The following is a 15,929-nucleotide window of genomic DNA, read 5'->3' as shown; positions in this document are numbered from 1 at the left end:
ACTCGAAGGCACTTAACAACAACAATATATACATATATATATATATATATATATATATATATGGAGGATAATCACATCAGATCACAAAATGGAAGATAACATCACTACATAACAGCTCAATTACATCTTAACTGCCAAACCACTGAAAATCATGGCCGAGGTACATTGATATATAAACTTAACCATCATAGGCAGCATTGCTCTTGAGTAGCACACTTCGGTGTTCCTTATTGTAAAATCATCTACAGATTTTTTATTATTGTCATGAATACGAAGTGTCATAATGAGATAGACGATATATAAGTATACAAGGTTATACAAAACGAATGATTTGTTCATTTCAAATACCTTATTTAGACAGCATAACAGACGACTATACACATGGACCTTGCCAGATGGAATACATAGAAACCAAATTGACTACATCTATGGAAAGAGAAGATGGTAAAGCTCCATATCATCAGTGAAGACAAGGCCAGGGGCAGACTGTTAACAGACCATCAATTACTCATATGAAATTCAAACTGAAGCTGAAGAAAATGAAAACAAATCTACAAGAGCCAAAATATGACCTTGAATATATCCCACCTGAATTTAGATATCATCTGAAGAACAGATTTGATACATTAAACACTAAAGACCAGAAGAGTTGTGGGATGACATCAAGAACATCATACGTGAAGAGAGCAAAAAGTCATTAAGAAGACAACAAAGGAAAAGGTCAAAACGGATGTCAGAAAGACTCAAACATGCTCTCCTGCGTAAAGATGCTAAAGCAAATGGAAGAAATGAGGAGGTACAAGAGCTGAACAGAAAATTGCAAAGATCAGCTTGAGAAGATAAAGCCAAGTATTATAATAAAATGTGCAGATCTGGAATCAGAAAACCAAAAAGGAAGAACACACTCAGAATTTCTCAAGCTGGGGGAACTAAAGAAAAAATTCAAGCCTCGACTTTTGTTATTGAAGTATTCTCTGGGTAGATTATTGAATGATGCAGAAACCATCAAGAGAAGATGGAAGGAATACACAGTCACTGTACCAAAAAGAAATGGTTAATGTCCAACCGTTTCAAGAGGCAGCATATGATCAAGAGCCAATGATATTCACGGAGTAAGTCCAAAGTTCATTGAAGGAATTAGCAAAGACCAAGGCACCAGGAATTGACGGAATAAAAATTGAAATCTTTCAAGAAAGTGAGGCGACATAGGAGGCACTCACTCATCTCTGACAAGAAATCTGGAAGACAACTATCTGGCCGACTGACTGGAAGAGATCCATATTTGTGCCCATTCCAGAGGGAGGTGACCCAACAGAATGCAGAAATCATCGGACAATCTCTTTGGTATCTCAAGCGAGTAAAGTTTTGCTGACGGTAATACAGAAACGGCTACAATCATACACTGACAAAGAACTCCCAGAGGTTCAAGCTGGACTCAGAAGAGGCTGTGGAACAAGAGATATCATTGCTGAGGTCCAACGGATCTTGGTTGAAAGAAGAAAATATCAGAAAGATGTTTTCCTGTGCTTTATTGACTACGCAAAGGCTTTCAATTGTGTGGATCATGACAAGCTATGGACAACACTGAGAAGTATGAGTATTCCAGAACACTTAATTGTACTCATGAGGAATCTGTACCTGGACCAAGAACTAACTGTTCGAACAGAACATGGGAACACTGAATGCTTTAAAATTTAAAAAGGTGTGCGACAAGGTTGTGTTCTTTCACCATACTTATTCAACCTGTATGCTGAGCAAATAATCCAAGAAGCTGGGTTATATGAAGAAAAAAGTGGCATCAGGATTGGAGGAAGACTCATTAACAACCTGCGATATGCAGATGATACAATCTTGCTTGCTGAAAGTGAAGAGGACTTAAAAGATCAAAGAGCACAGCCTTCGGTATGGATTGCATCTCAATGTAAAGAAAACAAAAATCCTCACCACTGGACCAACAAACAAAATTCTTATCAACGGAGAAAAGATTGAAGTTGTCAAGCACTTCATTCTTCTTGGATCAACTATCAACACTCATGGAAGTAGCAGTCAAGAGATCAGACGACGTATTGCATTAAGGAAATCTGCTGCACAGGAACTTTTTAAAGAGTTGAAGAGCAAAGATGTCAGTTTGAGGACTAAGGTATGCCTGACCCAAGCCACGGTATTTTCAATAACCTCATATGCATGTGAAAGCTGGACAGTGGATAAGGAAGACCGTAGAATTATTGATGCCTTTGAGTTACGGTGTTGGAGGAGAATACTAAAAATGCCATGTGCTGCAAAAAGAACCAATAGATCCGTTTTTGAAGAAGTGCAGCCAGAGTGCTCCTTAGAGGCCAAGATGGCCAAACTTCGTCTCTCTTACTTTGGACATATTGTCAGGAGGGACCAGTCTCTGGAGAAGGATATCATGTTTGGTAAGGTGGAGGGTCAGAGAAAAAGAGGAAGACTCCCAACGAGATGGACTGGCCAGGTGGCAGCATCGATGGGCTCAAGTACGTCAACAGTAGTGAGGTTGGTCCAGGATCAGACATTGTTTCCTTCTACTGTGCATAAGGTGCTGAGTCAGTGCTGACTCGATGGCACCTAACAACAACAATACAAGGGTAAATCAAAAAGTATTTCTATTAACTGGTGTTCTAGCCTATATATGTACAGGTTTATTCCAACCAAAATGATCAATGGATGGCTGTAAGCGAATTCTCTCAATAATACACTGGTCTTAGTTTCATTTATCCCCACTCATGTGATTTTTGTTGACCTGCAGTGGCTTGCCTGTTACTGGATGGTGGGAGCTATGTCAACAGTACTTCAAATATCAGCAGGGTCCATCCACAGTAGACAAGTTTCAGCTGAGCTACCAGACTAAGACAAGATAAGGAAGGAGGACCAGGGAGTCCACTTCTGAAGCATTGCTGTTGTTAAGTGCCGTCGAGTCGGTTCCGACCCATAGCGACCCTGTACAGGGTTTCCGAGGGTATAAATCTTTACCGGAGTAGAAAGCCTCATCTTTCTCCCACGGAGCGGCTGGTAGTTTCGAACCACTGACCTTAAGGTTCGCAGCCCGATTCGTAACCACTACGCTACTGAAGCATTAGGCAATGAAAACCTTGCGAATAGCAGTGGAACAGTATCTGATACAGTGACAGAAGATGAAATATAGCCGGGGAAGAGCTGCCTCCTCAAAGTAGATTAGACATTAATTATGTCATTGAATACAAAGTTCTTTCAGGACCTTCATTTACTGAAAAGGGTATAAGTCCAAATGAGAGGCAGCACACATTCGTTAATAATGGAAATGTGGAATGTACAAAGTATGAATTCAGGAAATTTGGATGTCATAAAAAATGAAATGAAACACTCTAAGATCAAGATCCTAGGCAAAATTAGGTACTATTGAGTCTGTTCCGACTCTTAAGAGACCGTGCGCCCCAAAATAATGAAACACTTCCCAATCCTGTGCTATTCCTCAGTTAGGTTTGAACCCACTGTTGCTGCCATTGCATCAATACATCTTGTTGGGGGTCATCTTATTCTTTTACGGACCCCTCCAAGTTACTGAGCATTATGTCCTCAAGGTACTGGTCCCTCCTGACAACATGTCCAAAGTACTAGAGACAAAGCCTTGCCATTCTGGCTGGACTTCTTTCAAGAAGTCTTTAAGTGAAACAATGTATTGCATTAGGCAAATCTGCTGCACAAGACCTTTTTAACTATCACTTTGAATAATATCACTTGGAGGATTAAGGTGCATCTGACCTAAACTGTGGTATTTTCAGTCACCTCATATGCTTGTGAGCTTTGTACAATGAATAAGAAAAACTATAGAAGATTCAATACATTTGAATTCTGGTGTTTAGAGAAGAATATTTTAAGAAACATAGACTGCCAGAAGAACAAACAAATCTGTCTTGAAAGAAGTACTGTCAGAATACTTAGAAATCAAGATGGAAAGACTTCATCTCTCATATTTTGGATGTATTATCTAGAGGGAACAGTCCCTAGAGTAAGACATCATGTTTGCTAAAGTGGAGGGTTGAGTGAAAAACAGAAAGACCCCAACGAGATTGACACGGTGCCAGCAACAATGGCTCAAATGCAACAATAATTGTGAGGATGGTACAGGACCGGGTAGCGTTTTGTTCTGTTGTACCTAGGGTTACTGTGAGTCGGAACTGATTCAATGACACACAACAACAACAACTGATGTAAGCCTCAAAAAGGAACCATGATGGTATAGTAGGCTAAGCGGTGTGCTGCTAACTATTAGTTTAGCAGTTTAACCCACCAGCTACTTAGCAGGAGAAAGACGAGGCTTGTCTGTTCCCATAAAGATTATAGTCTAGGAAAATTTATAAACAGTCTACTGTTTATAGGGTTATTGTGAATTAGAATTGACTCAACAGCACTCAGTTTGTTTTTTGGTATGCCTCCAAACTACAAATATTCATCTTCATACTCATAAATCTTAAATGTGCGAGGATTCACATTCCCGACCCTTTGTTTATCGATCCTATCCTCTGTATATAAAAGGTCCAAACTCAGCACTCAAGCCCAAAGCCCAGTGAGTCAGTCATTCTAGACACTACCCTCTTTCTCACCAGATTCTTAAAAAAAAATTGCCATCAAGTACCAAAATCTCTGGTGAATTCTACTCAGTTCATTCCTGTGTCTCCTTTCCCATTGTTATAAATTTTATTCAATTCCTTAAGGAAAAAAAAAAAATCTTTCTTAATCAATGGTACTCTTCACATTCTGCAAGCAAGGTTGTATCATCTGCATATCACAGGTTGTTAATGAGTCTTCTTCCAATCCTAATGTCACGTTTTTCTTCATAGAACCCAGCTTCTCGTATTATTTGCTCAGCATACAGGTTGAATAAGTATGGTGAAAGAATATAACCTCGTCGCACACCTTAAAGTCCAATCAAAACAATGGCTTTTGCGAGGATATCTTGGACAGTTAAACTTAAAGTAGAGATATGAGCTCAGAAGGTTTGGTAGCTGTTGTTTGGCATTGTAAAGGAGGTAAACTCAACAGATTTTCTCAAAGGACAGAGGACAATCACAGGGGCTTATAGTGCAGTGCTGAGAAAACAAAACTGCATTGGTGAGAAAAGGTCAGGAACGTTGTTCTGAGGAATTATTTTCCATTCTAATAATGTATCTGTTCATTCTTTGAGGGTAAGCAAAGCTGTTCTATTAATATTGTGTTATTCCATCTGCCCTAAAGCTCTGACTCTTGCCTCCTCAGACTTTGTTTCAAAAACTCAGTGTTTTAAAGGATTTAAGTCCCTCGAGGATGCTAAAGCTGCCATTTTGATATGGTTTACATTTAAGAGCACAGAATTGCTCTTCGAAGGGTTCCAGAAATGGAAAAACCGCCATCAAAAGTGTATGTACTTACAGGTTTATAAACAGTAGTTTAACATTTTGATTTTTTTTGTTTAATGCAGGTTTCTGTGATTTTGTTTGTAATACTTGGACTTAACTTCATATAAAACTAAAACTGCTGCAGCTGGGAGACTGGTTACCTGTGTTGGTGTCAGACACCAAGGAGTTGGGATTTTAAAGTCATAGAAGGTTAAAAAGCCAGGCCACGGGTTGGAGCAAGAGAGAAAGAAATCTGAAATTCAGATTCCAGTACCAATAGACACACTGCCATCAAGTCAACTCCACCTCATAGCGACCCAATATTCGGTTTCTGAGACTAAAAACATTTAGTTTTGTGTGCACAAACTCAAGACCTTTAAATGGTGATTATTTCACAAAAGGGATGGACTAGGAAAAACAAAACCTAAAAACCAAACTCAATGGCAAAGAAAAGATGTCAAAAAACCTTGGCTGTATCTGCCCAAGTTTGGAATGGGAACAGATGCACTCTGGAGAAACTGGCTTTCCAGAAAACCTGTAATGATGGGCCTGCACCTCAAATTTCTTCTACCCACATAAAGGACCCTCTATGACAAAATAAAAACTTGTCCCAAGCTAGTGATACTCCTGTGGCCCCTGGCAGGAGCAAGTATAAAATCCCACTTTGACAGATCCTCCTACAATCCAACATGAGGGGTCTTCATAAAGAAGAAAACAAAAAAGACAGTTTAATGCATTGAAGCATTCTTTGTTGTTAAATTCTATTGAGCTGATTCCGACTCATAGCGACCCTGTATAGGCTCTGGTAGCATAGGGGTTACCCAATTGGGCTGCGAACATTAGGGTCAGCAGTTCGAAACTACCAGCTGTTCTGCAGGAGAAAGATGAGGCTTTCTGCTCCCGTAAAGATTTACAGCCTCAGAAACCCTGTACAGGGTCGCTATGAGTCGGAATCGACTCTCCGGCACATAACAGAGGTTTCTCCAAGGAGTGGCTGGTGAGCTTGAACTGTTGACCTTGCAGTTAGCAACAACCCCCAGTGCCATCCAGAACTCCATATATAAATATAATCTCACAAATATATGAGTTTGAAAGAAGATTTGAAAAGCCACAAATACTTTAAAAAGCATAATTTTTATATTGTTAAGGAAGATTTCTTGAACAAATTATAGAAAGCACCAACAAGACCAATATATTTCACTTACATCATACTCAAGTTTCCCAAAGAACAAACACATTGAAAAGATGCTCAGTGATATTAGCAATCAAAGAGCTGCAAATTAAAACTAGAGTAAGATACCATGTTTCAAATCCACTAGGATGGCTAAGCAAAAAAAAAAAAAAAAAACAGAATCCTGAAAATAACAAATGTCAGTTAAGGATGTAGGAAAACTGAAACTCGAATCTTTACCTGTTGTTTGTGGGAATGCAAAAACAGTACAGTTTATGTGGAAAATAATGTAGCAGTTCCTCAAAAAAAGAACCACCATATGGCCCAGAAATTCCACTCTCCCAAGTATATACCCAAAAGACTTGAAAGCAGAAGCAGAAACTGTGTACCAATCAACTTTGCTGCAGCGCTATTCTAACAGCCAAAAGTATAAACAACCTAAGTGCTTATCAAGAGATGAATGGATAAAAAATTACTATGTACATGAAGTAGACTACTACACTCAGTTGAAGAAATTAAGTCTTGATACTATAGCTACACTACAATATGGACAGAGTTTGAGCTTGAAGACAATGTTGAGTGAAGTAAGTCAATCACGAAAGGACAAATATCCTAAGACCTTACTTATGTAGAAAGAACAGAAAGGGCATATGCAGGGAGACCACAGTTTCTTAAGTGGTTATCAGAAGTCAAAGGGAGGGAATGGGAGTTATTGCTTACAGAGTATTGAGTTTCAGTTTACAGTGATGGGAAAAAACACACCACACAGATTCAGGACAGCCAAGTACTGTGATTGCTGTTAATAAACTGTACACCTATAAATAGGTGAACTGGCAAAAGTTGTGCGATGCATATAATTATAGAAACTGTACTTTATTGTAGCTGCTGGTGTGGTGCTGAGGGTAAGCACTCGACTTCAAGGTCAGTTTGAACCACAAAGTAGGCAATTCAAATTCACCAGCTACTCCTTAGAAACCCTATACAGGTGTGAGTTGGAACGGACTCAATGGCAATGAACAGCAGCTGAACCAAATACCTCAATGAATGCTGCTGGAAACATCAAAAGAAGACGGAGGGACTACAGAAACGCTGTACCAAAAAGAGTGGTCAACACTCAATAATTTAACAAGGTAGCATGTGATTAAGAACTGATGACACTGAAGAAGTCCAAGCAACAATGAAGACACTGGGAAAAAAAAACAAGGTTCCAAAAATAGATGGAATGCAAATTGAAATCTTTCAAAAACCTGATGCAAAACTAGAACACTCACTCATCTATGCCAAAAGATTTGGAAGACAGCTATCTGGCCAACTGATGGGACAAAAACCATACTTGTACCCATTCCAAAGAAAGATAGCCCAGTGTAATACAAAAAGCATTAAAACAGTATCATTAATAACATAATTCAAGTAAAATTTTGCTGAGGATGATTAAAAAATGGTTATAATGGTCCATCGTCAGAAATTCAAGCCAGATCAGAAGAGAACGTGACTAGGGATATCACTGCTGATATAAGATGGATAATGGCTGAGAGCAGAGAATACCAGAAAGATGTTTACTTGTGCTTTAGTGATTATGCAAAAGCATTCAACTGTGTGGATCATAAACTATGGTGGATAACATTGTGAAGAACAGGTAATTCCAGAACACTGAACTGTGCTAATTAATAGACATAGACCGAGAGGTAGTCGTTCCAACAGAACAAGGGGATAGAGAATGGTTTAAAATCAGTAAAGGTGTATTGTCAGAGTTGTATCCTTTCGCTGGATTGAACTCAATCTGTATGCTGAACAAATAATCAAAAGCTGGAAATGAAGAACATGTCATCAGGATTGGAGGAAGTCATCAACAATCTGCATTTTGTAGATAACACAGCTTTGCTTGCTGAAACTGAAAAAACTTGAAATACTGATGAAGATTAAATACTACAGCCTTCAGTACTGAGTGTACCTCAATGAAGAAAGCAAAAATCCTCTCAACTAGACCAATAAAACACAGCATGATAAACAGAGAAAAGACTGAAGTTCTCAAAGATTTCATTTTGCTTGGATCCCAAAATCAATGCTCTTGGAACAAGTAGTCAAGAAACCAAATTATGTATTAAATTAGAAAAATATGCTGTAAAAGACATCTTAACATGTTGAAAAGCAAAGAGGTCAGTTTCAGGACTAAGGTATGCCTGACCCAAAACCACTGTATTTTCAATTACCTCTCATGTATATGAAAATTGGGCAATGAATAATAAAGATTGTAGAAGAACTGATGCATTTGAATTATGGTGTTGGTGAAGTACACTGAAAATACCATGGACTGCTGGAACAACAAACAAAACTATTTGGGAAAAAGTACAGCCAGAATACTCCCTAGAGGCAAGGACAGCGAGACTTTGTCTCTTGTATTTTGGACGTATTGTCAGGAAGGACTGGTGGTGTAGTGATTTGTTAAATATGTCTCTTCTAGCCTTGGTCTAACCAAACAATTATTTTCCTGATGGGTGTGAATAAGAGAAGGTAGAAAATAGTGACAGGATGTTAATTCATTTTCACTGTAAAAACATGAAACTCAAGCATGGGTGTGAAATGAGCCAGCTCAGAAGCAAGAGTGGAAATTGCTCTACTACTACCAAAGAATAGTCAGGAGTGTAGCACATCCTTGGGATCCTGAGGTGCCTGTGCACTGAACCTCCTTGACCCAGCAACAAATCACGACACTAGAGAAGTTCACAGAAGAGCGGCAGACACAAGAACCAGATCACAAGACAGAGTAGTGGACTTGCCAGCCCATGGAGCAAACAATGCTAAGCAATTTGGGGCAGGAAGCTTGTTTATAGAGTGGGGGTGCCTCCATGCACTAAGAAGGGGAGGTAGATTTGCTGGCACAGGAAGCTAAAGCCCAGTGTACCTTCAGGCTGAGGTGTATAGGACAGTGGTGTGTCCTGTGGGCATTTATCAGGAGTTGACTGAACAATTAACTGTGCCGTGAGCATTTCTGACCCCAAAGTATAACTTATTAACTTTCCTAATAAACCTCCCTATTAACTGTGTGAATATTGCCTTCAAGTTCTGTGTGACCATTGCAATGGATTATAGATATAGAACCCAATTGAGGAGAACAGAAGGTTGTGAGAGAAATGTTTAGTCCATATTTTTTTGCACAAACCTAATGTCACTGAGTCAATTTGGACTTATCGTAGCCCTCGTTTAGTGTTTTCAAGGTTGTGAATCTTTACAGGAGCAGAAATCCTCATTTTCCCTTTAAGCAAGCTAGTGTATGTTTGAACCACCAACCTTCTAATGAGCAGTTTAGTGCTTATTGTACAGCGCCATCAGGGCTCCTATGTCTAAGTAGTTGTTAAGTGCCATCGAGTCGGTTAGACTCTTAGCAAGCCTGGATAGGGTTTCTGAGGAATGGCTGGTCGGTTTGAATCACCAACTTTGCAGCTTAAACTGACCTTGTGGTCCCAGCATATAATCCTACAATGTCATACCAGGACTCCCTATCCATAAGGGGTATGCATAACTTGATTTACTGGGTGGACTATCATTTGGCATTTAAAATGGATGAACTACTGTTATTTAAGAGGGGATTTCAAAAAATTTGTGGAAAAATTTCATTATGTTTGAATCCCATTTTACACGAGTTTTCTGAAGTCCTCTCATGTATCATTATGAATAATATCAAAAGTATTTAAAAAAAAAAAAAAAAGTGGCCAAATAATGTTCACAGTATAAAACCACTTAGATGAATGCTAGTTTAAGTGCCAGTGAGCCAAGTCGTGACTCAGGGATGCTGTGTTATTTCCAAGGAACAGCTGATGGGTTTTAACCACCAACATTTTGGTTAGTAGTCCAATGCTTATCCTACAGTGCCACACCAAGACTCCTAAACTAATACTATTGCATGATAACACCTATTGTTCATATACATAAAGTTACGTAAAAACGTAAATTAGAATGATATAAACCAACCTTAGGATAAAATATAGGGGTAGGGGTAGAGTGGGATGTAATTAGGGAGTATTTTAGTACAATCTAAAAGGGTTTTCTTTAAAAAAAGAAAAAGAAAAAAAAAAATCTGAAGTAAAGCTGATAATCTTGCCTGGAAGCCTTCACTCAATTTACAATAAAAAGTTTAAAAACAACAAAAAACCCCCAAATCCTGAAGCATACTGATATAACAATAGTTATTTGCTCAATTGTTTAATGTTGGCAGCAAATAGATCAGCATTTTCTAATGTTTTAATATGCTTCATAATTTAAAATTGACAGCAGACCTTCTACCTCTTTTAATGCTACAGGCATAGGAGATAGTCAGTGCCTGCTATTCTGAGGAAACAAATGGGAAAATTCTGTTGATAAACTGATTATACCTTTTACCAAAAGGCATTTAAAACTGAAGAAATCCTACACCACCACTTTACTATAACAGGAAAAATCCCTCCCTCCCCCTTGTATTATAGTACCATCTATTACATGGGAAAGATAAAGTGATTTTTCTACAAATGATCTCATTTTGGAAAGTAACTGTGCAAAGACAGGTCTGAATCACCTTTAGCTCACTAGCTATTAATTCTTCGTGCATGCAAGTATTAACCCACTAACACTTTCCGCTCCTTTCTAACAACCCAAAAGTTTAATTGATACAATATGAGGCTAATTAAAAATGGTTTCACTTAATTGAAGGATTCTTCCAATTCTTTATTGCTATGTAAGAGTGACTATGTAAGAGTCCTGGTGTGGCGCTGGTGGTGTTATGCGTGGGACTGCAAAGTTGGCCTGAACCACAACATCAGTGGTTCAAGCTGTAACAGCTGCTCCTTAGAAACTCATGCAATGGCACAACAACATGTAGCGAGTCTTTCTATTTGAAATGGTCACTATAAAGAATTTTATATCCATCATTTATCTTAGCATTTTGGAATGATTTTGTGCTAGTGAAGATACGATTTTATTTCTTTCTATAATTTACTATTAAAAAAAAATGGGGAGAAAAATTGTGAGAGAACATACCTGGATCAGCTGCAGTGAAAGGAACACCATCAGAGGTATAAAATGTTGGTTCGTTCTAGGATGAATCAAAGTGATAAAAATATGTATTTCAGAAGTTTTAAAAGCACATTAATTAATGAAGCATGGCTGATGTTAATTGTCTGCACCTGATAATTCAAGAGCACGTTAAAAAAAAAAAGTAGTTTTCTAGCAGCCATTTTCATTTCACTGGGGGGGTGGGGGGCGGGCAGGATTATGCCTTTCAGATTTCTCTTATCCCAAGTTCTTGTGGTTCTAAATCTACTGTCTTATCTGAACACATTCATGGTGATTTCATCTGTTGTGCATTATGATTTAGTGCTAGCTCATTGTTAACAAGTACATTCTTGTTTTACAAGGAATTCCTGGGTTGCAGTAGTATTCCTCTGTAGTTGCTTTATGAGTGGTTAAATCAGGAGCTTTAAGGAATTATTAATCTGTTAATCTCTTATTTTAATTTACTTTACTAAAACATGCAAAATAAAGTTTGAGATGCAGGCCCTTAGTTATAAATCTTCCGGAAAAATTTCTTCCACCCTTATGTCCACTTTAGTCCAAGCCTTATCCCTCTTGCCATTGGATGGGTCTTTCTCTAGTCCACCCTTTCACTGGAGGGTTCCAGGACTTTTCTCATCGTTTACCTGGTTGGTTGTCTTCTGACCATAAGCCAGTGAAAAAAAGATATTTAGCTTTTCATTCACAGAATGTAACATCTAGAAATTTCCAAAATTGAATTCAATCAATAAGCAAATATTTTAAATGTAAACACTGGTATACTTACCATAAAATAGTTGGGATCATTTTCAGGTGTTGCTTCTCTGTATGTAGAGGTTGCATGGACTCTACCCCAATTACTCGACCGGAGTTCTACAAGCTTCAAAAGCATCTGTTTTACATCTCTGCAGACAAAAGTTTAAAGGACTTAAAATGTCTTCACCAACAAGTACTGGCAAGCTCTAAAATATCTCAAAGACTTAAAAACCTTACTTCCTAAACTTGTATACCTGTTTGATTTTCCCGAAATTTCCAACAATGTCATAAATTTGCCTTTTATTTTTAAACAGCCTTGACATTATCCAATTTAACTGTAGATGATATGGTACTTAAAGACTGGTTATCCTTCAAATATTTGACATCTTACTACACTTATCTGTTGAACACATTTGAATCAATGGATTGATATTTAATATTTTACTACAGAAAAATAACCTTTCCAGCTTACACACACAAAATGTTGTAAAAGAAATGCCCAGGGTTCAGAATCCCTAAGTAAAAATACTTTATCTTGGAATAAAATTATTTCTGCAGATAAGATTTCATTTACTCTGATGAAGTATAGCAGATTAAAAAACAATCCCAAAGAAAAAAAGCAAGAAATTGAGATTTAGTAGCTGTCTACATTATTTCTTTTCCCACCTGCTGCAATTTGCATCTAGGACAACATTTTCAGTCCTCTGAATAATTTCTTCCATATCATTCTTTCCTTTTTCCTTCCAGGCATCTTCCAAAACCGATCCTGTCAACTAAAAAGGAAGGTGATGTTAGTAAAGTGAAGAATTCAAGAGTATAGAAATTTTAAATAGTAGCAGTTCTCAAGCATTCTTTGAATAAAATTTAGCAATAAAGAGAAAACTACTAATTTTTTAAAAAGAGAATACTAATTATTTTATTTCTACCATTTAATATTTAGGCAACTTTATATACCTGGTGTGGTGCTGCAGGATAAGCATTATACTGGTAACTACAAGGTCAGCAGTTCAAATCCACCAGTCGCTCTTGGGGAACCCATACACAGGGTAGACTCAATGACACATAACATGTCCTCTATAATTTTCTTGACCAAGATAAATTTTAAAAAGGAGCTATAGCAAAATTTAAATCATGAATTTGATAACTTGGCAACTATACGTTACAACTTCTTGTGTAATTAAGACAGGCAGTAAATTTCAATCATAATTTTTTGTATCACTCACTCCCCTTCCCCAGTAATATCTTTCAAAAATTGAAACTCAAGACTAGGAGCAATACTGGTTTTGGAAAACTTAATCTACGCAGTACTGAAGACATCTCTGATAAGATTATTTGTATTAATGATCTAATTTTTAAATATTGCATAGCATATATGCCAACTTTAGAAGATCTAAAGAATTCAATGGACCAATATTTTCCCAATGACTAATGCAGGATGTTACAAAATAGCGCATAGAGAATAAATTTAAAAGGCAACACAGGCCAAAGTATAAAATTGTGTAACATGAAAAATTCACTGATATGGCTGGTATTAGCCTATATTGTAACTAACATTTAAGAAATTGCTATTTAAGTTTTGGTGTGATATCCAACAAGTATCTGAAAAGGTTATTGAAACACTCCTAACTACAAAATCAAATGACATATTACCACAGTGCAGAAGCAGATATAAGAACTGTGCTACTAAGCCAGGCATTAAAGAAGTTTGCAAAATATAAAAAGCTACTCTCTATTCACTAATTTTTGTTTTGAGAAGCAACTGTCATACATAATGTAATGAGCTCATAACTTTTTTAATGGCAATGAACTTTTTTAAAAGTTCTAAAGTTTTAATTTCAAACAGCAAATATTGACAGATAAAACCCACTTTAACTAAAGCTCTTTGAGGTCCTCCATTTCAGGAGACAACGGGACCTGACATCAGTAAGTTTGAGTTCTATCGTTTCTTGTATCCCTCCCTCCCGTCATATGACAGTTTGTACACAGTTCTAGGGTAAAAGTCATCGAAACTAAAGTTAAAGGGTCAAATAACAGACCTGAAGTGGAAATATGCAACAGGCAACAAATATGTTGTTATGTGCCAGCATGTCTATTCCAACTCATAGAGACTCTGTATAGGGTTTCCAAGGAGTGGCAGGTGAATTTGAACGGCCCACCTTATGCTTCAAACTGACCTTTCCATCCAGTGCATTATCCTGCAGCACTACACTGGGACTCCAAGGCAAACCCTCTACTTCATCATAGAAAGAGTTCAAGGTCTAAACACGTAAATCACAGAAACTAATAAACACTCTGGGGCTCAGTCTTCGGGAAGGAAATCTGGCATCACTAACCCATTTAAACTATTTGCTCCAACAAACTACGTGTAGGGATTTAAACTATAAAAATATCTAAGGTTAAATATAAAGACATGATCAAAGATCAATAGTGCTTGCAGAGGCTAAGTGAGAAATAATCCAAATGATCATTGTTAAACCATATATAAAGATGCTACAAAATTAACAGGCAGATGCTACAAAATTAACAGGCAGATCTGGGTATATGTTGCCATGGGAAGATCTATTGTTAAGTGGGGAAAATAGAAGCTGTAACAGAAGACAGTATTTATAAGCACATATACAGACATGGGAAGGAAAAAGTATGGGATAGAGCAAAGGACCGACTTCCATTTCTTACTTCTAAATTCTGCTTTGTATATTAAACAATTATCTGGTTACTTCAATATACAAATTCAAGAGCAAGTTAAAATGTCAATACTTGAAGTAATAATTTTATCTTGCACTTGTATGCTGTACATACTTTCCCATCTTCTACATTATACATTAAAGAGGTAAAACTTAAAAATTTTAAGGGAAAAAACAAAACCTACTTTCAGTAATTTTACTGCACAAATTAAGTTGTCATCCACAGGGTTGGAAAAGAGGGCATTCAGCAACTCCCGAAGACCAACCTGAAGAATATCTGCTCTTGTAACCTGTCCATTTGTTCCCTTGATCTTTGGGGACAAGAGAAAATTAAAAGCAACTATGCCAAAATTGAATGCTGGTATACAAATCGTCTTAGCAAGGTGTTTGCAAAAGTAGTGTTTTATTTAAAAAGTACAAAAATCATAGAAGCAGATACTGACATCCTGACAGAGTTAGAATTACTATGTAACTCAGGTTTCTAAAAAAACTTGAACACTACAGGTAACATTTTCACTTATATATCACATACAGTCAGAATGATAAAAGCCCACCTTAAAATTATTGCTTCATAAAGTATTCTCTAGTGAATGAAGTTACTATCTTCTTTGAATTCACACCATTTTATCAATTTCTATAATACTTCAACACAAGTCTGATTTCCCCTGCAAGAGCAATTTTAGGTCTAATTTCTATAATAATTTAACACAAGTCTGATCTCCCCCTGCAAGGAGCAATTTTAGGTCTAAAAGTCTTATGTATTTATGTTTCTTACAGATCTAGCATTATTATTTCCACATACAAAATAACTCAATAACATTTTTTTTTTTTTTTTTTTTTAAGGTTTTTATTGTGGATTGAGTGAAAGTTTTCAGGGCACATCATCGGTTTCACATTCAAACATTCATATACCTTGTTTCATTA

General features: G+C 37.2%; 1 protein-coding gene across 2 annotated transcripts in view; it reads right to left on the bottom strand.

The window, feature by feature from the left end:
- Window positions 1-15,929, bottom strand: part of PAIP1 (poly(A) binding protein interacting protein 1) — a 56,238-nt gene that overhangs the window by 4,756 nt on the left and 35,553 nt on the right. For both annotated transcript variants that reach the window (XM_006865750.1, XM_006865751.1), the window contains exons 6-9: window positions 15,191-15,316; window positions 12,988-13,094; window positions 12,353-12,470; window positions 11,554-11,608 (exon numbers count right to left, since the gene is read on the bottom strand). In XM_006865750.1, the coding sequence (XP_006865812.1) occupies window positions 11,554-11,608; window positions 12,353-12,470; window positions 12,988-13,094; window positions 15,191-15,316 (406 nt within the window). The remainder of the gene's footprint in view (window positions 1-11,553; window positions 11,609-12,352; window positions 12,471-12,987; window positions 13,095-15,190; window positions 15,317-15,929) is intronic.

Source organism: Chrysochloris asiatica, unplaced genomic scaffold (genome assembly GCF_000296735.1).
Source record: "Chrysochloris asiatica unplaced genomic scaffold, ChrAsi1.0 scaffold00082, whole genome shotgun sequence".
In the NCBI taxonomy this organism is placed as follows: Eukaryota; Metazoa; Chordata; class Mammalia; order Afrosoricida; family Chrysochloridae; genus Chrysochloris; species Chrysochloris asiatica.
Note: the sequence above shows the minus strand (reverse complement) of the source record. Positions and strands in the feature narration are given on the sequence as shown.